Source organism: Rhinolophus ferrumequinum, chromosome 6, assembly GCF_004115265.2.
Source record: "Rhinolophus ferrumequinum isolate MPI-CBG mRhiFer1 chromosome 6, mRhiFer1_v1.p, whole genome shotgun sequence".
NCBI classification, from domain to species: Eukaryota; Metazoa; Chordata; class Mammalia; order Chiroptera; family Rhinolophidae; genus Rhinolophus; species Rhinolophus ferrumequinum.
The window spans coordinates 68,750,554-68,773,964 of NC_046289.1; the positions used below are offsets into that span (position 1 = coordinate 68,750,554).

General features: G+C 36.4%; 1 protein-coding gene across 2 annotated transcripts in view; it reads left to right on the top strand.

The window, feature by feature from the left end:
• The first annotated feature begins 13,239 nt into the window (after positions 1-13,239).
• The window catches only part of DPH6 (diphthamine biosynthesis 6), a 150,653-nt gene continuing 140,481 nt past the window's right edge, over positions 13,240-23,411 (top strand). Inside the window, exons 1-3 of one of the 2 annotated variants that reach the window (XM_033107080.1) lie at positions 13,240-13,649; positions 16,950-17,044; positions 21,446-21,570. In XM_033107080.1, coding sequence (XP_032962971.1) covers positions 13,573-13,649; positions 16,950-17,044; positions 21,446-21,570 — 297 coding nt within the window. In that variant the 5' untranslated portion in view covers positions 13,240-13,572. Of the gene's footprint in view, positions 13,650-16,949; positions 17,045-21,376; positions 21,571-23,411 lie in introns of both variants that reach the window. The other variant, XM_033107079.1, reaches the window with a different exon arrangement.

The following is a 23,411-nucleotide window of genomic DNA, read 5'->3' on the forward strand; positions in this document are numbered from 1 at the left end:
TCTTGCAAATTGCTTTACTTTAGAATAATATATATTCTCCATTTAAATAAACCAGTTTACTTGATTATTCCTGTTGCTGTTGAGTCACCATTTAGAATTTAGTTTGTTGGACATTTGAATTTATCTAATTACTGAGAACTGCACAGCTGGACAGAGAAGGTTATTCATATGCTTTTACCAGAGCCATGAGATACTTCTATGCATGATTGCAGGCTCTATATGCTCCATGATGAAAAAGAAATGACAGATGGGCATGATGTTTATGATGCTCCCAATATTTTCAAAGCTGTAAACAACCAGTTTCAAATGATTGATTTTGAATCTAGGGCATTTATATGTTTGGACAATATTGTAGAGGAACAAAACACAGGTATAACACTGAGCCTGATTTCATCAGATTTTAACCTCATTTTACAGAGAAGTTATCAATGAAGAGAATCACTGGTTGAACCCTACAGTTTTTGAGAAATGTTCTTTTCTAACGAAATTCTTGAAGAAAGACGTTTTTTTCTATTTAATGGATTATTATTATAGCTCTAGAAATTCAGAATGTGTGACAGTGTGTCCCGTTACTTTTCAAAATTGAAGAGTAGACAGTTTTATAATTCTGAAACTTATAATCTGGCTTCGAAGTCAGAAAACCTGGGGTCCCGTCCCAGTTCTGTCACTAACATGCTGTGTAGCCAAGCACTAATTACCTGATATATCTGTGTTTCTGTTCTTTCATTTGTAAATTGAAAAGAAAATATTTTCTTCAACCTATTTCACAGGGATATTATTAAGATATATAAAACAGAATTTGTTAATGTAATCTGAGTTTGTCAGAAAAAAAAATGATCCAAAGGAATTGTAACAACTATATATGATGTCAGAGGGATAGTAGATTGGGGGAGGAGGGTTATCACTTTGTAAGGGGTGTAAATGTCTAACTATTATGTTGTTTTGTACACCTGAAACTAATAAAAAAATTATCCATAAATCCACTTTATAATTATGTAACACTACATATCCCACCCGACTAGAACCATCTTCCTAAATAAGAAGAACAATGAATAAAGTTATTAAGAAACAATCTGGAAATAAACTTTTTGAAGTGGAATATTAAAAATCTAAATTTATCACTTTAAAAACTCTGAAGTTCTTCTATGATGCAATTTTATAGGCAAAACATCTGGCAATGGAGATTGGAATTGGGTGCATATTTTAGTCTTATTTCCAATACATTAAATAGGTAACAGTGAACTTCAAAAAGAATTTCACAATCCATCTCCAACAAATTGAAACAGCTTGAGAGTAGAATCTAAAAGACTTGATTACTGATTGGGGAAGGATGAGGGAGAAGGGGAAATTAAGAATTACACTGGTAACTAAATAGATGGAGGATAATGTCCTCAAAAAACAATAAATTGGTGTAAGCTGGGGTAATGGGAGTAGGAGTGTGGCATGTCAAGATACTAACTTTAATTTTTAACCTGCTGGAGATATGGGTGTCCAGTAGTCTTTAAATAAATTCCATTCCAATCATATTTTGGAGGGGCGTCACCTAGCCATGTTTGCTAGAATTCGGGGACCCTAGTGTTCTTGACGGAGACCTTAAAAAACTTTATTCTTTACTATATAGTAGTTAAAAAGAATGAGATAAATCTATATGTAGTGAAACAGAATAATGTCCTAGATATATTTGAAAAAACAAAGTACACACAGTGAATATAGTATGTTCCCCTTGGTGAAAAATAAAAGTGATATATGCTTACATATTCATAAACTCATTCTGGAAAGATATAGAAAAATCGGTAATGTGTTGCCTCACAGGAAGGGATCTGGGGGACTGGAATTCTGAGGAGGGAGAGAGAGAATAATTTTATTCCTTACTCTGAAATTTACGTTGTCTGATATATAAATAGCCACTCCAGCTTTCTTGTGAATAGTGTTCATATAGTATATGTTTTTTCCATCCTTTTACCTTTAACGTGTCTGTGTCTTCATATTTAAAGTGAGTTTCTTATAAATAGGGTCTTTCTTTCTTGTCCAGTCTATCAACATGTATTTTAGGTGTTTAGACATTGACATTTAATATGATTATTAATATTATTGGACTTAAACCTACCATTTTGATATTACTATTCTGTCTCATTTTTTTCTTCTCTTCCTCTATTTTTCTGCCTTCTTTTGGACTAATTGAGCATTTTTATATGATTCCATCTTAACTTCTTTTTGGCTTATTAGCTATAATTCTTTGTTCTGTAACTTTTTAGTGTTTACATGTGACAGATACTGTGACCAGTGCATTTATATATATTTAATCCTCATCTCATAAGGTAAGTCTAGATTTCTCTATTTTACAGATGTAGGAAAAGTATCTTGCTGAAATTATAAATTAATGTCTCAGAACCAGAATTCAAACCCAGTTTTACATCACTCCAAAACATACTTTGTGATATTAGGAAAATATTGGAATAACTTTTCAACCTTTAATATAGTCAGAAGCCCATAAAAAGTTCACCTAGGATAAAACCTCTATTATTATATTTTAAATTATTGAATTATATATGGATATTGTAAAGGAGGGAAGGGCTAACATAAAAGACTGACAGAATTTGGAAATAAATGCAAGAATATGGTACTGTCACTTCTCTGTGTCTGAAATTAAATATGGTAAAACAGACTAAAGAAATTATCTACCCATAGAAGAAAAATCTTACCCTTACAGCAAAGTTTTAAAACAGGTTGCGGATAATATTAGTGTATAACGCAAATTTCTTTTAGATATTTATAACTCTCTAGAGCCTGATTGAAATCAGGACAATATTTGAAAATGTAAGTGCCACCAAAGATGGTTTTTAAGGCTTTAACTGCCCTATAATCTCTAACTCCCCTCAAATAAACTCACAGCTTAAATAAGAGCATGCTTAATATAAAAATGCAGTTTTAAGACAAATCCCACTGCCTGCACTTTTAACTCTATAGCCACTCCTAAAACACTTTTGATGAGAAAATTCTAAAACTCCCATTTGCTGGGAAAATGAATGAAAGGAAATGAATGCCCCAAAAATGGATGCAGATATTCTAGTCTCCTTCAAAGTTGAATTCCTATAGTGTGTGTGTGTGTGTGTATATATATATATACATATATATTTGCATACTATAAGAATATATATATATCATACATATTGCATACATATTACACACATGTAATATATATATTATACACACATACACTCATTTTGAGGACAAAATTAATAGAATGATACCATTTATCAGATAATAAAATCTGACTGCATCCTTACCAATAACTGTTTCATTAATTGAGATATTAATTGCATATAATAAATTTAACCAATTTTTCGTGTATAGTTTGATGACTGTTGGTAATTGCATACAATTGTGTAACTACTGCTTCTATCAAGATGTAGAATAGTTCCTTCACTCTAAAAATTCTCCTCAAGGACCTTTGCCCTTGAGAACCTCTCCTTACCTCTGGGCCCAGGCAATACTGATACCTTTTCTATCACTTGTAGCTTTGCCTTTTCTAGCATTTCATGTACATGGAATAACACAAAATGCAATATTTTGTGTTTGACTTGTTTCACATACCATGCTTTTGACATTCATTCATGTTGCTGTTTGTATTGCTGAGCAGTGTCCCATGATATAAATATACCATAATTTGTTTTTCCATTCACAAGTTGATGGAGATTTGTGTTGCTTTATGTTTTTAGCTATACTAAATAATACTGCTATGAACACTCACATGCACATTTTTGCATAGACATACGTGTTTATTTATCTGGGGTAAATACCTAGGAGTGGAATTGCTAGGTCATAAGGTAAAGTATGTTTAACTTTATAAGGTACTATCAAACTGTTTTACAAGGAGTCAGTACTATTTTTGCATTCCTACTAACACTCTACGAGAGTTTTAGTTGCTCCATATCCTTGTCAACACTTAGTAGTCTCAGTCTTTACATTAGCTATTCTAGTGGGTGTGTATTGGTATCTCATTGTGGTTTTATCAAGTAATCTTTCAATGAAAGTGTTGTATTTCCAATTTCTGCTCTCTAACTGGCAAAGGGATCATCTGATTTGTGTACATTCTGGTTTATTAATGAGTCTTCCATGTAGTTATGCAACTTCCGTCAATTCCCTGCAGTGAGATCTACACAGGATGAATGATAAAGTTGATTTTTTTAAATCTATGGAGCTGAAGACTAGATCCTATACTTTTTTATAACTTCATCAGAGTATTGCCTATCTGTGAGACCTAGCCTGAAGAAGTCAAATATCCTGACTCTCTTCCTTCCTTCCATGCTACCAATCATCCATTCTTCCAACTATTGGCTACTCTATTTACAAAGATACGTGTTAATTTTGGAAAATTAAAACAATATAGAAAGATACATAAACAAAAGCCAAAACAAAAATCCATTCAATATTACCATGCAAAGACTACCACCATCCACATGTTGATGAGTTTTTTCCAGACTTCTCTTTATGTACAGTAATTATAGAATATGTTATTATAATGGATTATTTAATTATTACAACCCCTATGTGTGATAGATTTTAACCCGATTTTAGAGATAACAAAACTAAAGAAAAGAAAGTTCAGTGAATTCTCTCATATAACAAAGCTTAGTAAGTGCTGACATTCAAATTGAGGGAGTGAAAATATTTAATCATGATTAGGACAGTCTCCCATATATATGCCTCTGTATTTTGTGTGTGTGTAGACTTTGTATCTTAATACAAGTATATTGCATATCAACATTATATTTACATGCTAACAAATATAGGGAAACTCGACCCTGTATAATGATTGCATATCTTTTACTGTATGGATATACTGTGGTACATTTACTGCCTGGATATACCATAGTACATTTATTTAACCAATCCCCTAATTATTGATATTTAGCTCATTTTCTATTTTTTAATATTATAAAGAACATCACAAGGAACGTTCTAGTATATATATATATATGTATGTATGTATACATGTATGTATATATGTATGTATATATGTATGTATGTATATGTATTAGTGTCCAACTATCTTCTTAAGATAAATTCCTAGGGTGGAAATGCTTAGTCAGAGTGTCTGCTCGTTAAAAATTTAATGAATAGACCCAAATTACCCTCCAGAAAAGTTGTACTTACTTCTCCAGTAACTGAATGTGAGATTGCTTCTTTCCCCGTATTCTTGCCAACATTGGTCTATGTCCTCAGCAGTTTTCAATTTTTTTTAAAATCTTTGTTAATCTGAAAATCAAGAAATAATATCACATGGTTATTTAATTTTATTTATTAATGGGGCTAAATATTTAGTCTCTTTAAATATGTAAGCAATGTGCATACATTCATCTAAAATAGTCAAACAATACAGATGTATATTAATAAAAAGTAGAAGTCCCGTCTCCTATTCCTCTCATCAGAAGTATCACTGTAACCATTTAGTATATAACTGTGTAGAGCAGTAAGATTTACTTACATATTTATGCATACATATTTTTAATTTTTCTTTGATTGAAATGGAAAATCTACAACTTACTTTTTATACCTAAAAATATGTCTTAGACAATTTTTTATTTTTATTTAGCTGCTACACACTGTTTCATTGTATGGAGGCACCATAATGGACTTCACCAGTTTCTGTTGATAAAATTTAGGTTAATTACATATACTTTTTCCCAAGAGATATATATGAATTACTTACTATATGCTAGGATTGTTCTAGAAATGAATAACACAAAATCCCTACACTGATGAGATTTCCATTTTGAAAATAATGTTGTAAAACACTAGATATTCGTGTACATTTTTGAACGTATGTGAGTGGAAAATATTTCTCTAGGAAAACAACACTTTACATTTTATTTAAAATTTTGATAAATACATACATAGTAGGTCATCAAGAAGCATTAGTTGAGTAAAGGGATAAAGATAGCTCTCTACAGTTAATTTATAAAATTAATAATAAGCAGGTATGTCATATTCGGTGTACATAGTGATTACAATTTTAAAAATTAGTTTCTAACATCAATAAAAGGAGTTAACTAGAATGAAGATTTCTGTCATCTCTTGGAAAATCAGAAGATTTGGTAACATTGTGTCCACATTTGCAAAGGGCAGCTGGAGTCAAGTGATGAGTGAGTAGTGGTTTGCCATTCCAAATTGTCTTATACCTAGCCACTTCACTCATTTACCTTACCTGCGTGGCTCCTATAAGCTTTTGAATTTGCTGGTCTCCATGATAGAGTAAAGAAAAAGACTCCTAAAAGAGACAGAATGAATCCTAAGAATACAATGTTTAACAATGACCTCATATATTTATTAATATAATACAATAATGTATCTTTCAGAAAAAGGGTTGGTGAGCTTGGAAGCACAGAAAGAGGAGATTCATGAGATGAATGATGGCAATGTCCTTCTGAACATATCTTTGGAAAAGAACATTTTAGGCAAAGTAACCATCTGGCCATTTCAGTGGCAGATATAGTGTCATGGTTAAGAGTATCATAGACTTTAGAGGTAGACTGCCTGGATTCAAATCCTGGTTTTGCCCCTTTTTAGCTCTAGCACCTTGGACAGTGTTATGGACTGAATATTTGTGTCATCGCAAAATTCATATGTTGAAGCTCTAATCCCCAGTGTGCTGGTATTTGGAGGTGGGACCCTTGAGAGGTAATTAGGTCGTGAGTTTGTACTCTCATGAATGAAATTAGTGATCTTATAAGAAGATACTCTTTCTGCCATGTGAGGATTCAGTAAGAAGGTGCCCCCTTGCAAACTAGGAAGAGAGCTCTCACCAGAACCTGACACGGTGGCATTCTGAACTTACCAGCCTAGAGAACTGTAAGAAATAACTGCCTGTTGTTTAAGCCACTGAGACTTTTGCATTTTGTTAAAGCATCCCAAACTGACCAAGACAGTAAGGTTATTTAATTCTCATGCTCAGTGTCCTCATTTATAAATGGGAATAACAATGGACCTTACTTCATAGGTGTGATGCAATTTTTAAATAAGTCTCTGTACGTAAAACACTTCAAGAAGTGCTTGGCTTATATAAGCTTCCAGTATTATTAATATGGATGTATTAGACACTCGTATCATGATTGCCTTAAATTTATGCACCAAATAATTATTTAACTCCTTTTTCCCTACATCCTCACCAAGCAACCTTCTGAAAGTTCCCTGTATGCCATGACTTCAGGGAGATGCACTGACTTGAGACGGAAATCCTTTCACGGTCTCTGAGGAGTAACTACCTGTCGCATTGGATTATCTGAGTCTTTATCAGTCAGTACCTCATTGAGATATGCTGCCAAGGAAGCAGAATTCGGTGACAGCTTGCAACTTTGGATTACCAGCAACAGTGTTTGGCTACAGAGTTTCCCTTAAATAAATTGGCAAGAGATTGAGATTTTTTTTTTTTTGAGGTTAATTTTCTGTTCACCTATTTTGTTGCCTCTACAAACTAATCCAAAGTCATTTATATGGAAACGTTTGAGACTTCAGGAAGGGAGCTCACAAAGGCCTTTGAAAAGTGAATCTTGGGCAATCATTTCAATATAGTATAAAAGGAATTACTTTAGACTCTATTGATACAATATCTATGAACTGTTGACAGTGACTGGGCTGTAGTCAGTCACCTTTACAAGATTCAAGCAGAACCCTTGAAATTTAGGCAAATTATTCATAGGCAAGTGGACATTACTAGTTTAAAAAAAGTTTTCCCTATTAACTTGTGAGTCTTCTTAAAAACACTTTGCCAGGATTCAATATTTGTATGTTCAGGGTTAGTGTATTTGTTTGGAAGTAAATGAAACCATTTATTTTAAAATGCTGTTGTTTATAACTTAGACTTTCACAAATGCATTGACTCTCCTTTTGAATGAACTCTTCATTCTGTATTTCTTACTCTGGTAGTACACAATGTCAAACAAATAGTGTAAATGTTCCTTCTCATTATGCTATTCTGTGAGTCATTCTGTCTCAGTGTGGCAACCATGGGTCACCCACCATGGAGGTGACCCAGTAAGATCTGCTTTCAAACATACCTGCTGTAGGGAGCACAAAGGGCTGATGGCTTTCAACTGTCACACTTTGGGACCCACTGTGGAGTTCCTGCAAGCCATGACTTCCCTGGGCTGCTCCCAGTCTTTCGACACAGTAGGGGTGCTAGCCTGGCCTTTCCTGTCAGCACACTTTCAGCTGGCACCACTAACTGCAATGGCACAGAATCTCATCCAGCAGAACATCCAATAAGAAAACCCACTTTGCAGAGAAGTAGGTATGGGAGTGGGCCCATGTCCATGGGATCTGTCATATCATATACTGTACTATTTACATGAAACGGGCCTCATAGAGTACTGGAAAGGCTTACTGAAGTTACAGCTAAATCAGCAGCTCAGAGACAATACTTTGCAAGGATGGCACTCTATCCTTCAGGATAGAGTATAGCCACGAAATCAGAGATCTCTATATGGCACTGTGTCTCCAATAGGAAGGATACATGGATCTGAGAACCAACGGGGTGGAAACAAGAATGGTCTCATTTACAATCACTCCCAATGACCCGCTAGGGAACTGTGCGCTTCCCCTCCCATAACTTTGGGCTAAGCAGAGTTGGAGATCCTAGTCTTTAAAGGTTTCCTCCTACCAGGGGCCATGGCAGTGATCCATTAAACTATAAGCTATCCAGGAGTAGGGCACTTTTAACTCTTTGCACCCAGGGGCCAGCCAGCAGGGATAATAGACTAACGCGCTGTTAGAGATGGGGATGCATTTTCACTGAAGAAACAAGGAGGAATAAATATGGAACCCAGGTGATCTAGTTGGGTATCTGTTGGTATTTCCATGCCCAGTCGTAACTAGGAATGGACACATGCAGAAACCCCAGACTAAGAAGGGGTTGAACAAACTAAGACCCCAGACTAAGAAGGGGTTGCTCTGATGAACAAAGTCTAAGGCCCCTTGGGAATGAATGTTTAGGTGGTGTGACCAGGCCAGAGCTGAGAGAGCGACATGGAGTGGATAGTGGAGGACAGAATAAGTACCAGAATAGCCCAAAACAAACTGCAGTGACAGGGACTGTAGTTGATCCCATTAAGCCCCCCCTTTCTAAGTTTATTCTTGGCAAGAGGAATCATGGAGGAGCATTACTGTGAACTGATTGATCGTTTCCAGCTGACGCCCTTGGGGTCCACCCCCGAGTTTGCACCGGGCCCACCTGTTCCTGCAGTGCTCTAAACGACTGAGCACAGTGGAAGCCCTAGAACTGGGCTCTTCCTGACCAAGTCTGGGTCCCTCTAATGGACAACTTTAACTCAGGGCTCCCCATTGGTCTGGGTGAGAATTATACTCCAACCTGGGGTTGTCCTATTCACTCTTCCTTCCCTGTCTGCTTCCCCTGGTTCTAATCTACATTCCGATCTCACTCTCCCAGGCTTCTCCTCCTTCCTCTCATTTTATCCTTTAAGGCATTTTCCCTGATCAATCTCTTGCACATCTAATCCTGTCTTGGTGTTTGCTTCTCACAGGAGTGTAACTGACACAGAGTGTTTTTGAATTTCAGCAAAAGACAATGTCACCAACACCTACATAAGGTGGAAAACGACACCAACACCCACATAAGGTGATCAGAATGACTTAAGAAAGATCCTTAAAGGAAAACATTAGAATATAACATAACCTTTAGTTTTTAATAGAATCCTTTTGTGGGTCAAGAATTCTTTTGATGTTGTTCAGTCAGCTATTTTTAAAACTCTTCCAAAGACATGTATTCATCTGAGAATAACTCTGGTGGCTGGGTTAAGACCAATCTGATAGACATTGATTTCAGAACTGCAAACATGTCTAGTGAGCTGGGATGGATTGAACTTAGTGTGTTTCCCCCAAAATAAGACCTAGCGGGACAATCAACTCTCAAGCGTCTTTTGAAAAATTATATTAATTTTTGCTCCAAAAGATGCATTTGAGCTGACTGTCCCGCTAGGTCTTATTTTCGGGGTAATACGGTACCACTGTACTTCAGCCCTGATGGTACATTCAAGCACAGAGCCTTTGTATAGTAACTCTGAGAGAAGGCACTAATGTGAGGAAATACCAAAATTTTTAAGAAGACACAACACATGTAGTAGTGTTACATTAGGCAACCAGAAAAATTCATTAAGTGACAGAATTCAGGTAGAAAGCTTTTCAAACGAGGAAATAGATGACAAGAGAAACTTTCTTTCTTCGGGGGTGGGGAGGGTGGTAACGGACAAAAGATGCTTCATCAAAAGGTACTTAATACAAAAGCACTAGAATGAATCCAGAGGAGAGCAATGACACCAAGCCAAAGACTGGGTGCCCTTGGAGAATGGTCTCAATATGTTTCCTAACATACAGTTTAACTCCTGCATATACACATTATAATATATTTATTTGTTGAGAATGTCTTAAAATAAAGCTTATAGAACCCAGCAACCAGACAAAAACAAAAACACCATAATCCTAAGGATGGAATTTGAGGAAGAGAATCTTAGTACTTCCTCTCCCTATTCCCCTTTGGCAAGTGGCATAGAAAAGATGTCCCCTGGTGGAAAATGTAGAGGAGGCATTTGAGGGTGTTCTAAATCTATGTCATCAAAATCACTTATCATGTTAATTATCCCTAATTGACACAATATCCTGAAAAATGATGGCAAACATAACCAGAGTAACCTTCCTGGTGTTGAAATGCCTCATTTTTGGCTTTCTATGACCCTGGATAACCTGGCATCATTCTATGTATCCAATTTATTTTCCTCTCTTCATCAGACTGGTCTCTCCACTGCTGCTGAACATACCACACTCATTTCTGTGAGGGGGAAGAAAAATTCTCCTCTATCCTTTTAGGATATGCTGCTGGGTGTAAGAATTAAACTGGCATAAGACAAATGAACCAGCAAAAAGCATGCAAGTTTTACTAAAATGTTTTACATATACAGGGGAGCCTTCACAAGAGAATGAAGACCCCCCTCCAAAAGAATGGCAGGACCTAAATGCTTTTATAGTAGATTGAACAAAGAGAAACAATTGTAGAAAAGTAACTAAACCATGTGGAGAGGCTAAAGGAAAATAAGAACTATTTTAACAACTTCTGTTTGTACAGATTTCTTTCCACCTCAATTCCGATTCCCTGTCTCTGGTGATAAGAATGTCTTCTTTTCTCCAGGGACAGGGAGGGCCCCTTTTACATGGGCATTTTATCTCCTGTTTTCGGGAATAAAAAGGAGGGTTAGAGTGTCCTTATATCTGCTGTTTCTCAAGTGACTTTAAGTTAAAGTAATCATCAATATGCCGGCATATTTTGAGGTGACACGCTCTGAACTCCTTCACCTGTCTGTTGCCTTTATTTGTAGGGTCCACCTGTTCCTCCTATTCATTTCTGTTAATCTTTCAAGTTCTGTCCTTATTCTAGCATTTACCCTGTGGATTCACCACATGGGTCTCTTGCCATATGCACTGCGTAACTTGTTACTTTAAAAATATGCCCTCTTTTATGATAAATATTTATCTTATCTCCCCAACTTGACTGCAAACTCCTTAAATGCTTACTCATCTGGTAAATATCCATAATTTCAGACTTTTAACACTGCCTCATTTTAGCTGCTGAACCTGGTATGCAGACGGTCGGTCACTGCTCGAGTCACCCCATACCAAGCGTACTGGAATTCATGAGATCATAATAAAAATTGAATGCTTACTATACACTGGGCTCAATTCTAAGTACCTTACATATAGTAAAATACTTAAGTCATGACATTGGCACCATCCTTCATGGCTTGCTTTTTGTCAAGGCCCCTATCTAATCCATCCAATTCTATTGGCTCTACCTTCAAAATAGAGCTGGAATCCTCCCACTGCTCACCAAATTTACTAGTACCATTCTGGTTCCAGGCCCCATCATTTCTCTTCTGGATTACCGCAATAGCTTCCAATAGTTATATTCTCAAGACAGCACAGAATAACCCTTTGAGTTTTAAGTCATATAACTCTGTTCAAAATCCTGCAATGGTCACCCACTTCACTCAAAGTAAAAGGCAAAGTCCTTTATGGCCTTTAAGACCCTATATGATCTTCTTCCTTCCTCCATCACTTGAACCTCATTTCCCACTACTCTTGGCCTTGCTGATTCTGTGCTCTAGCTACACTGACTGGCCTGGTTCTTCCACAAAAACAGAATGCACTGTAGGGGTTCAGAACAAGTCACCCCCAGGTGTGCCTCTGTGGTATGCAGATTATTTTGAGCTAATGACAACTGAGACTATGTGGGCTCAAGAGAAACTTCTGCCCACCCCACTCCCCTTAACTACATGGAAAAATTTGAGTTAGGGGCCTTGCTCATAGTGGAATTATCAGAGATAACCTTTCTAGACCTATCTATATGGCAAGGCAAACTAATTACTGAACATCTGCTCTTATCATCCTACAATGACCCTCTGAAGCTCCAAGGTGCTTTACCTCATCCTTAGCTCAGAATTCCAATATATACTTCATTTTCATTTCTGTCTCTGAACCTCTCATGTATGTGAGGTTCCCACACATAGGTGTGTAATTATTCTCTCCTGTTAATGTCTCACATAGATTTAATTATTAGACACCCCTGAAAAAAAATGCAAGAGGGTAGTTTATTCTTCCCCCATAGCACCTAGGGCCTCGGCTCTAGTTTTTCTCTTCTGTATAGAGCACATTCCCAGTTTTACATAGCTAACGCTCCCTTAAATTCGCTCAACTCTCACCTCCTTACTAAGTCCTACTTTGATGGTCTATTTAATGCTGCAACTTGCCCTTCCACCTCCTTCTCAATTTCCTCGCAATCTTTTATGTTTTCATAGCACCAGTTTTTAACATACTATGTAATTTTTTAGCTGTATATCGTCTGCTCTCCTCTTCCCCACATAGACTCCACGAGGGGAGGGATTCTTGTTTATTCATGAGTGTATCAAGAGCCTGAAACAGTGTCTGGTACATGAAAGGCACCGAACAGATACTTGCTGAATAAATGTAGAAGCTATATTTTCTTTTCTTTCGGCAAGGCCAGTGCTCTTTGGTGAGGAGCCTAAATTGGCTTCTCAGCTTCCACATTACACAGAGCCAAACGACAGGGAGCCCAGAGGTCTTGGGGCTGGCTCCAGATGTAGGCTGGACGGACAGCGGAGATATGAAAACTAAAGGGCGCAGTTGGTTTCTTGGGGGTGGCTGAGGAAGTACGCGCCAACTTCGGCTCTCTTTGCACGCCCAAAAGATGCGTTTCAACTCTCAGCTTAGGCGACTCTGACCATTCTCGTCCTCAAACAAATCCAGCGTCACCATGCTCGGGCTCTACGACACGCACCTTGTCCTGCCCCTGGCAGCCTCACTGCCCTCACCTAGGTGGTTAGGCTGTGCCTAAACACCATTTTTCTGGAATGGGATGTTCCTGCTCCAAGGACAAGGGGCCAAAATGGCGAAACCTCCGCGGCCAGGGGTCCCGCAGGCAGCCGCAGGGGCTGCGGAGCCGGCCCGCGACAGGCGGCGGAGCGAACACCCCCGCGAGGCCCCGCGGCGATGACGTCATGGCTCCCGCCCACGCCGGCCACACGCACGCGCACTGCGCCCAGCATGAGAGTCGCAGCTCTGATCAGGTAACGCAGCACCGGTGCCACCTTCCTCCTCCCCTGCCAGCCTTCGGTCCCTTTCTGCCGGTGGGCGGGAAGTGGCGGTGCTGCTGCCGTGGGCGGCGTTAGGAGGGTGTCTGTGCTGGACCCGCGTGTCCGGGCCTCGCAGCGCATCCTGGCCAAAGGAAGAGGCGGAGCTTTGGGGCTATTGCGCGGCCCGGCTGGTCCCCACGGTCTAGGGATCGCTGGTTCCTCCTCTCCGCTGGTTGCCGCCCTTCTCGTCTGCTGGCCTTCAAACCTGGATTCCTACGGATTCACCTGGGGAACTGATTAAAATACTGATGCCTAGATCTCACCGCTAGAGCGCTGGTTTAATTAGTCTGACGCGGCCCGGGGTCGGCTTCGTAAAAGCTGTGAAGTTGGACAGCCCCTGCTTGACTCAGCCACGCGAGCCCTTTCCTTCTGGCTTTCTTCGTCCTCTTCTATAGTTCCCTTCAGTCTTGCCGTCAGGTCCTCCGGGTCCTGCCTTCCTCCCTAGGCCGTTGTTTATAGTCCCGCCCCTTGCCAATTAAGTCCACACTTCCTCACCTGCCTCCCAACTGTGTGTGTCTGGGTTGCTTGCGACGTGGATGTGTTTTACCTTGGTGCTCAAGGACAGAAATGGAATTGCACCAGTTTTATCCTAGATCCAGTTGCTGTTGCTTCGGACACTCATTAATTACTTTTTTTGGGTGGACCTTATGGTAACACTCCACATTGCAAAAGGAGTTTGAGATCTGTATAGTAACCCATCATATTTAGGTGTCTAAAGTAAGTCCTATGACAACCAAGGACAGGCCCTTTAAATGTTTCCAAACTCAATCTAAACTGAAGCAAAAGGGAACACAATAACAAGATTAAAAAGGGAATTTAGATACTTGAATTATTGGATGCGATTAGGATCTCTATAGAGTGTCTGAGCTACATCTAACTATGCATTTTATTTGTAAGCTCATTGAAGACTTGATGTTGGTCAGTGCCCTAGGTAATTGCACTAACTGACAATAGTGACCGACTGAGGACTCTTGATATAACACTAATCTCTTCTAGAGTGACTGGGTATTCCAGTTTCTTTTAGTTCAGTGCCACTTTTAGGTGACTATAATGTCATAAAGTGTCATTATTCAGTGAATTTACTCTATAAAGTGAATAAGTGTTCACCGTTGTGGTCTTCATTTAATCTAGATAGGTAAGAATAAAATGTGGTCCATGGAAATGAGTAATTCACATACATATGCAGTTTGCCAAAAGTTTAACTATTAAAGACACACCAACTGAAGACTCAGAAATCTTGGAGGCAAGGAGAGAAGACTGGTGCAGTCCATTACACTAAATATTCTGTGATGTGCACCTACTACTTTTATAATAAAACAAATTACTAAAAAAGCAATGTTGGATAATTCTTGGTAAGCTGTAAGAACTGTATAAATGTTAGATATACTGTAAGTATGAATACATAACAATACATACATATGAATGAATACATACATAGTACTTATATATGCATTTATGTACATATATACTTGAATATATATAGAATTAAATACAGTGAATCTACTGTATTTGCAGTATATCGTGTGCGTGTGTGTGTGCGCATGTGTGTGTGTGTAGACTAAAATGAGAGATGGGATATGTCTGTGTTGTTTTAGGGAATAAGTGAAACCAAGATTCTTACATATCTTTAGACCATAAAGAACACTTTACTACTACACAAAAGATTGAATCATTGAATTTGCAGTTGAATGACACCTTGGTTAGCTAGGCCATTCTCTAATTTTATAATGAAGCATGTAAACACAAGCACACTGAGTAATTTAGCTTAATATCCAGAGTTGGAAACTAAAATTTGATCTTCTGTTGGACTTCTCACATGCCACATATTCTAATGTACTTTGTGACATTCCAGGAGGTAAGAAATGCGGCATTTCCCAAACTTATTTGACCTTGAAAACCTTCATTCTTAGAGTACTTCTTGCACAGTAATGTTCTGCAGAACACAATTTGGGAAATATTTAAAAGCTTAGCATATTTTAAAACATTAAGTTCTGAAAGGATTATGCCCTTTAATCTTTAGTATTATAAAGAATTAGAATTGTGCAGGTATATCCTTTAATCTTTAACATTCTAAAGAATTAGATCTTTTGGTCCTACAGAAATAGAGCAGTAAAGTTCAATAGGGGAAGCTGTGGAAGACTTATTTATGGGAATATCAAAATCTGAGGAAAGGGAGTGTGATGTATAACTTCACTTTGCCCCTTACAATCTCTCCCCTTGAGAAGTTGTGGAATGACAGTTGTTACTGATCAGAATGTGGTAGAGGCAGACAAATGTTGGGAACTACACAGGCAAAAAGGCTGCTTCTAGGATAAAGTCTCTTATTTTCTTGAATTATGAATAGGTCTAGACATTGCCTGGGGGTACATTTGCGGATCTTAAGCAAAGATTGGAAAGAAGTGAAATGGGGGAAAAAACCCGAAGAGAGGCAATAATAAAAGAGAGGAAGAAACATGTATAGTAAGAAACAGAGTATGAAACCAAAATAAGAGGTTACCATTCATCCCAACCCGTTATAGTTGAAGTACCACTTGTCTTGACTAAATGAGTCTGTACCTTCTCGTAGATTTGGTATGAGAGTTTAGAAGTTCTTTTTATCTGTTAGATTTGTGCTCAAGCCTTACCCTGCCATCATATAGTGATGACGGAAAGCTGAAGTACTGACAGTATTGATGTTTAACTTTATCAGTGCAATTCAGCATTTTGCTTTCTATCTGTACAGAATTTGAACCCACCAAGTGTGTCATACTTTGTTATTTGATTGGTTCTCAAATCTTTTATTTGATCCTTTAAGCGATGATGGAGGCCAATTGTTAAGATTACTTATGGTGGAACAAAATACATGTTTTTCTAGTTTTTCATAGAGAATTTCATTTTAGGACTATATATAATTAGTGCTTAGCTAAAATATAAACTTGTATTTTTTATTTGTATATTAAGTAAAGCTACTATCATAAACCAAAGAGTTATGTTTTGTTCAGAATGATCTTTGTTATAATGGCATATAATTTCATTCGCTCTCATGAGTAACAACCTTAGGCATTCAAATCTATTTGCTCAGTTTGCCTATGCTATGGAAATTACATGTGGTCTTTTGCATTATAATTGTAAGGTAGTCCCTGAAATATTCTAAAAAGGTGAATAAATAATATGTTCTAGTTTGTTATCTAATGATTCTACGGTGAGTAATGGTCAGCAACCTGATATTTATCTCTTTACCTACTTCCTTTTTAGTGGTGGGAAGGACAGCTGTTATAATATGATGCAGTGCATTGCTGCTGGGCATCAGATCGTTGCTTTAGCAAATCTAAGACCCGCTGAAAACCAAGGTAAGTGTATACCTTTATTGGAAGTACTCTAAACAGCTGAAACACCAACTTCATAATTGCATTCTATTGTGTACAATATGCAAAAACAAAAGAACTTATACATCTTTAGCACCTATCAGATGCTAAGTTCTATGCTAAGTGTTTTCCATTACATATCCTTTAATCCTCAGAGGAACTCCTAGATGGTTTCATTAGCTAGGGATACTGAGGCTCAGAGTTTTATAAATTTGTCCAAGGTTAAATAGCTAGAACAAACTTTCATAGCTGAGACTTGAATCCCCTTACTTCAGAGTGCACTGCCATTCCACCACAACACATTTCCAAGTGTTGCAGGCAATACACAGGTAAATAAGATTCAGCCTCTAGGAGCTTGGGAGGTAAGACGTATATTGAAAAATGATAATATACGAAAAGATCCAGGTTAGCCATCTTAGATGTAAGCTAAATTTGTGAGACTTGAGAGAGGCGTGAGGTAATACATTTCCACTTTTTATTTGTCTGTAGTAACAATGACATCCATAATAATCCACACTTCTCATTTTAGCCACTTTTTTCGGATTTCTCCCCAATGAAATTTCCCGTTAGAACTTTTTTCCCTCTGTGTCCATGCCTGTGTGTACATTTCCTCTTTTAATAAGGATACCAGTCATATTGGACTAAGGGTCTATGCTAATGACCTCATCTTAACAAATTACATCTGGAATGATGTAATTCCAGATGGAATTATAACCAAATAAGGTCACATTTTGAGGTACTGGATGTTAGGACTACAAATAAGAATTTGGGAGGGATATCAACCCTGAACAATATATATTTTTAATTGAGATATAACTGACATATACCATTGTATTAGTTTTAGGTATACAATTAATGACTTGGTATATGTATACAAGTATATTGTGAAGTGATCACCACAACAAATTTAGTTAACATACATCACCACACATAGTTACAATTTTTTTCCCAATTGGAACTTTTTAAAAAAAGAAAAATATACACTTATTTGCTTTTTATTATACCCATATAACTACAGATATTAACTGCTAAAACGTAATAGGGTGAGATTAACTCTTGTCTAAGTTTATTTGTTACTACTTCTCCACATGGCTCTTCTAGTAAGATCTTTTTATCATCCCCTTTACTCAGCTTCTTTCAAGACTCCATGCTTTTGCTTTACTGTTATTTTAGGATGAATTAAAAGAACAGTATATGTGAAAACACTAATCATACTTCCTGGCACAGAGTAGGCATTCAGTAAATGTAGTTGAATCTGAAGCTAGCTTCAGATTTTCCTTCCTTCCTTCCTTCCTTCCTTTCCTTTCCTTTCTTCCTTCCTTCCTTCCTCAAGGCTGCCAGTATATTGAATTTTGTTCTTATATCATTTTACAGTTGTTTTTTTTTCTTCTGTTTTTCTTTTGTCTTTGGTTTTTAACCCCAAATAGATTGTTTGTAAGCCTCTTGAGAGGAGAGGTCATATCTTCTATGTTCCTTTAATTGCTCCTCAGCACTTGGGACAGCTCTGTGCCTCTGGTAGGCATTCACTCAGTTCATTGGAGGGCAGATGAATAATGAACTAACTAAAATTAGCCAGCAGTTATTTCAGTCAGATATTTAAATTTTTCTTTTCTTTCCTTCTGTGATTAAGACCCAAGTATTGTTGAAAGTGAAGTGGGAAGATGGAGATTAGACATATTTTATAGGAAGAAATAGAACAAGTTCTATAGAGGATTGGGGTAAACATACACTCTAGGATTTTGCTCTGGTGTTCTGATGATGAATAGCAATAGCTTTTCTGTAGTGAGTTGTTTTGAAAATAACCTATTTCTGGGCTTTAAATAAAGGAGAAAACTCTGACTAAGCGTGAGTGAGAACTATAGTGTGTCAGACAAGTGATTTTTTTAAACTTTCTATCTTGACAGGAAATATAAGCAGATGTTTATATAATATGTAATACATACTTAATATAATCATAATTTCCCTCCCTGGAGTTTCTGTCTTATCTTCAGCTTTTCTATGTGAATTACTAAGTTACCTTGTACCGAGTCATTTCTGTATAATTTTCCATGTGGTAATGGTTCACTGGCAGGGTGGTTAAGATGACAAGTAAAGTATATCTTAATACCTCACAGTGGAATGGAGACATTTATATAGAATGTTGTTAGTGAGAAAACATTCAGTAGTAAATGGAATTGAAATATTATGAAGTAAAAGCTGGAAACAATCAGCTGAACCTTTTGTAATTGTAGTGAAAGAAAATAGATGTCTATGGGTTGGGAGATGGAGAGGGTTTAGATAATTTTGATTTACAGTCTGCAGGAAGTTGGTGATTATTGAATGATTCATTGATTGACTTCTTTTCCGCCCAAACATGTTGTAAAATAAATCTTACAGAGGAATGACTGGTAGAGATGACTCCAGTATAGAGTAAAGTTGGTTAGAGTGAATTCATGGCACTAGGTGTTCAATAGGTCGTCTGGACAGGAATTTATCCCCATCAATGGGGATAATGTGAAATTGTCATAAAATTCATAAAACCATCTCTTTAAATTTGTAGTAGGAACTTTTGTGGCATGTTAATTGAGGTACTTCAGGTAACAGCGGAGCCTTTTGGTTTTATTTGATCTCATACCGTTATTACTATGTAACTTCCATTAATAAAAGTTGCATTGTGGTTAGGACTAAATGGAGCCTTAAAGGAAAATTGTCCTCTAGATTTTTGAAGTCAGCAAAATGTTTTCATTATTAGGCGAACATCATTTCGTGCTAAGAAGCTCAAAGTTCTTTAGATAATATTAATTCAATTGTATCAATATTTTTAAAACTAATACATTTAAAGAAGCGGTCTAAGTTTGAGATGAGGGTAGGCAGAAAAGTTTTTAGGTGACTGGCTATATCTTTACTTCCTACTGGACCAGGAGTAGACAGATTTATAACGATGATGTGAGTACATGGAAGCCAATCCGATGTGTGGGTCCAGAAAACTGATGAGTCAAAGTGTGATGGCATATGGTTGATGGTTTTGATTACTGAAGGGGCCTTTTCTTACGATACCATTTTTCATGCCTTTTGATAGGATGCTTTCACATTCAGTGGAATGCCTGGACCTGCTTGGCGTATATGCATACATACACACATATATGCATATATGTCAACCAAATTGTTTCGTAACACTTTTTTTTTTTACCTTTATATACTGTGAACATCTTTCATGTCATTAAGTATTATTCTACCATTGCATTTCCTAGATATATTCTTTGGACTACAAATACCACATGAAATGTGTTTTGTGGATAGATAAATTTGAGAGAGAGTTCATACTCTCTTCCCTTATTCGAGCACCTTAAACACGTTAGCCTAGAAAGAAAGGCAGCAAAGACACCTATTTAACATGATTTATTCCCATTTTTTATAAATTGATTTGACCATGAAATCGTTTTTCATCCATTGCCTATTAATATCTCATGGGATTTCTATTCTGCAGAATATGATTCTTTAGAAAATGCTTTTCAAATTATATTAGTGCTCTTCAAATTATATAGTATTTCATGGATATACTATAATTTTAATCTATTATAAATAATTTTGTAATGAATATCTTTGCAAATAATCTTTGTATATATTCATTCTTTTTTCTAAAAAATAAAATTGTGAGATCACAAAGTCTATTCCAATATATTTTTAAGTTCATTTGATTCGCCAAAAAGTCTGATGTGACTCAACTGTTTTGAATATTTTACCTATGTTGATATTTGTGGAATCTTGTGACAACCAGTGATTGTGTTACTGACTAGCTTAAGTTATGTTTCTATACACATTTGTAACTGCTTTAGCACTATTCAATTTATATATGTGTATGTGTTCTGTTGAAGTACTGAATTTAAAATACAGCAAGAGCATCTAAATATTTTTTCTTACAAATATTTGTCACGTATTAAGATATTTAAGAAAGTTTTTCTGCTATAACTCTAGATGACTTTGTGAATAACCTTGAATTATTTGAAAAAAAATTTATATAATAAAGTCTTTAATTGAATAATTAAAATTTGGTTAGATTTCCCTTCAAACATTCATTCTATATAGTTTTAAAAATTTGTATATATAATTGTATTTGTAATTAGCAGTAGAGATGACTAGAGCTGATGAGAACTGGATACAACTGAGGACAAATGTGCCACTCATATTTTATTTCACTTTGTGAATGCAGAGAGATAGTGTAGTAAGCTTTTAAGTAATGTGTTAACTGCTCTCCAACCAATAAAACCTAGATGGACGTTCAAATCCACTTTCCTTTTCACTGTATTTTACTGATTATTCCCACTTTAATTGTTACAGTGGGATCAGATGAACTGGATAGCTACATGTATCAGACAGTAGGTCACCATGCCATTGATTTGTATGCAGAAGCGATGGCTCTTCCCCTCTATCGCCGCACCATACGAGGAAGGAGTGTGGACACAGGACGAGTGTACACCGAATGTGAAGGTGATGAGGTTGAAGACCTCTATGAGCTTTTGAAGCTTGTTAAGGTATGCAGAGCGACCGATTACATTTACTGAATTTTATGTGTAATTTAGAAAATTACATTTACTGAATTATTTAGTATAGTAAACAATTTTCAACAGTTAGTCGCCCAACTATTCTTTACAAAGGTATTTTGTCTTTGGGGATAGAAAAGAAAATTGTTACTATGTTTTTATATTAAATAGTATTTAAAAATAATAATTTTTGACATGGTTTGGCATCCAGGATTGTCAAATGATATTTACCTGAGTTGGTTTTCCCCTTAGGATTTTGGAGCTGATGACCTTTCAATCTTTTTTTTTTTTTTTTTAGAAATACATATTTATTTATTTTTGAATACATACTGTGTGCCTGGTATATAGTTGTAGGCACTAGGGACTAGGACAATGAAAAGATCAGACAAAGTCCTGTTCTGCTGGAGCTTACTTTCCAGTGGAAGGAGACAGACAATAAACAAACAAATAAATAGTATGCTGGTGATGAATACTATGAAGAAGAATGAAGCAGAGCCAAGGTGATAAGAGTGATGGCAGAGAGTAGCCAAGCAAGACCTTTCTGATATGGTGAAATTTAAATAAACCTAAAGGAAGTGACAGACTGAGCCTTGTTTAAATCTAGTAGAGGAGGTATGAATTAGATACTCAAGTCCCTGTATATAAGAGTTTGGCAGCCATTGTACATTCACTGCTAATTTCTCTAGACAGAAAATTTAGGAGACAAAGTGTGGGGCTCATTTTCTAGTAGGTACTATACTCAGTACGTGTTAATTAATGGAGATTTTTTATACTAAGCAATTACCTTTTCATTCTCATTAATAGCCAACTATTTGAATACAGTTCAGTGTTCTTAAATATGAATTTTGTTCAGTCAGCTATAGTCAATTCATATAAGGCATACTGAATGAAATAAGAGAATTTAAACCAGTATCTCCTGGATGTCTTAACATTTTTTCACAAAGGAAAGTAAGGAAGATTTCTGTCCCTTTTTCTACCAAGGGACATTGTATTTTATTTTATCATTCTTCAGAGAAATTCAGCTTTTCAGAAGTTAGTCATGAACCTTTGTCATGAAAATGTGCTAGTCCCAAATAGCTACTTCAAAGCTATACTTTGATGCTAATCAAAGCTTAATATCAAGTAAGGATTTTGATTCAAAAAATATGTGAAGCATTTAAATTTCTTTGAAGTTTCCTTGATTAAAATATTTCTTATTTTGTATGCCAGAACATTTTCATTTTTATTTATCCTTTAAAAAAGAAACTAATAAGGGAAACACTTATAATAGTTCCATAATTTACTGTTTAGTTCTGGATAGCATAATAAGTAGATATTTTTCAAAGGAAATCACAGGGACTTGGTCTCTTTCCTTTGGGAAGACAAATGCTAATAACAACTATTTTGATTATCAAACAGAGGAGAAGGCATAAAAGAGTTCCACTTTTAATAGTCTTCTCTCCATATGGGCAGCTGAAATCTTGACAGTGTTCACTTTGAGGTATGAAATACCGAGTGCAAATTCTGCATTTTCAAAATTTCTTTTTCAGGACATAAAGAAATTGAATATTAAGTTTTAGCATAAACCGGTATTACAAAATGGTGGAACTCACACTAGAAGTAATTGGATTGCTTAAAAATCACTGATAACTGAAAACTTTGGAGAAGCTATGTAATAATAACAGCCTTCCAAGAAAGGAATAGATAATAAATTACTAATCAATTTAATTAAAAATGGTCAGAAATTTCTTCTTAGTAGCTAAGAAGAAATCCATGCTCTTTGAAGAAATGGATGCTTTGTCATTATCTTTATATAACCATCAGTTATGACATAAATTAATGCCAATGTTAAA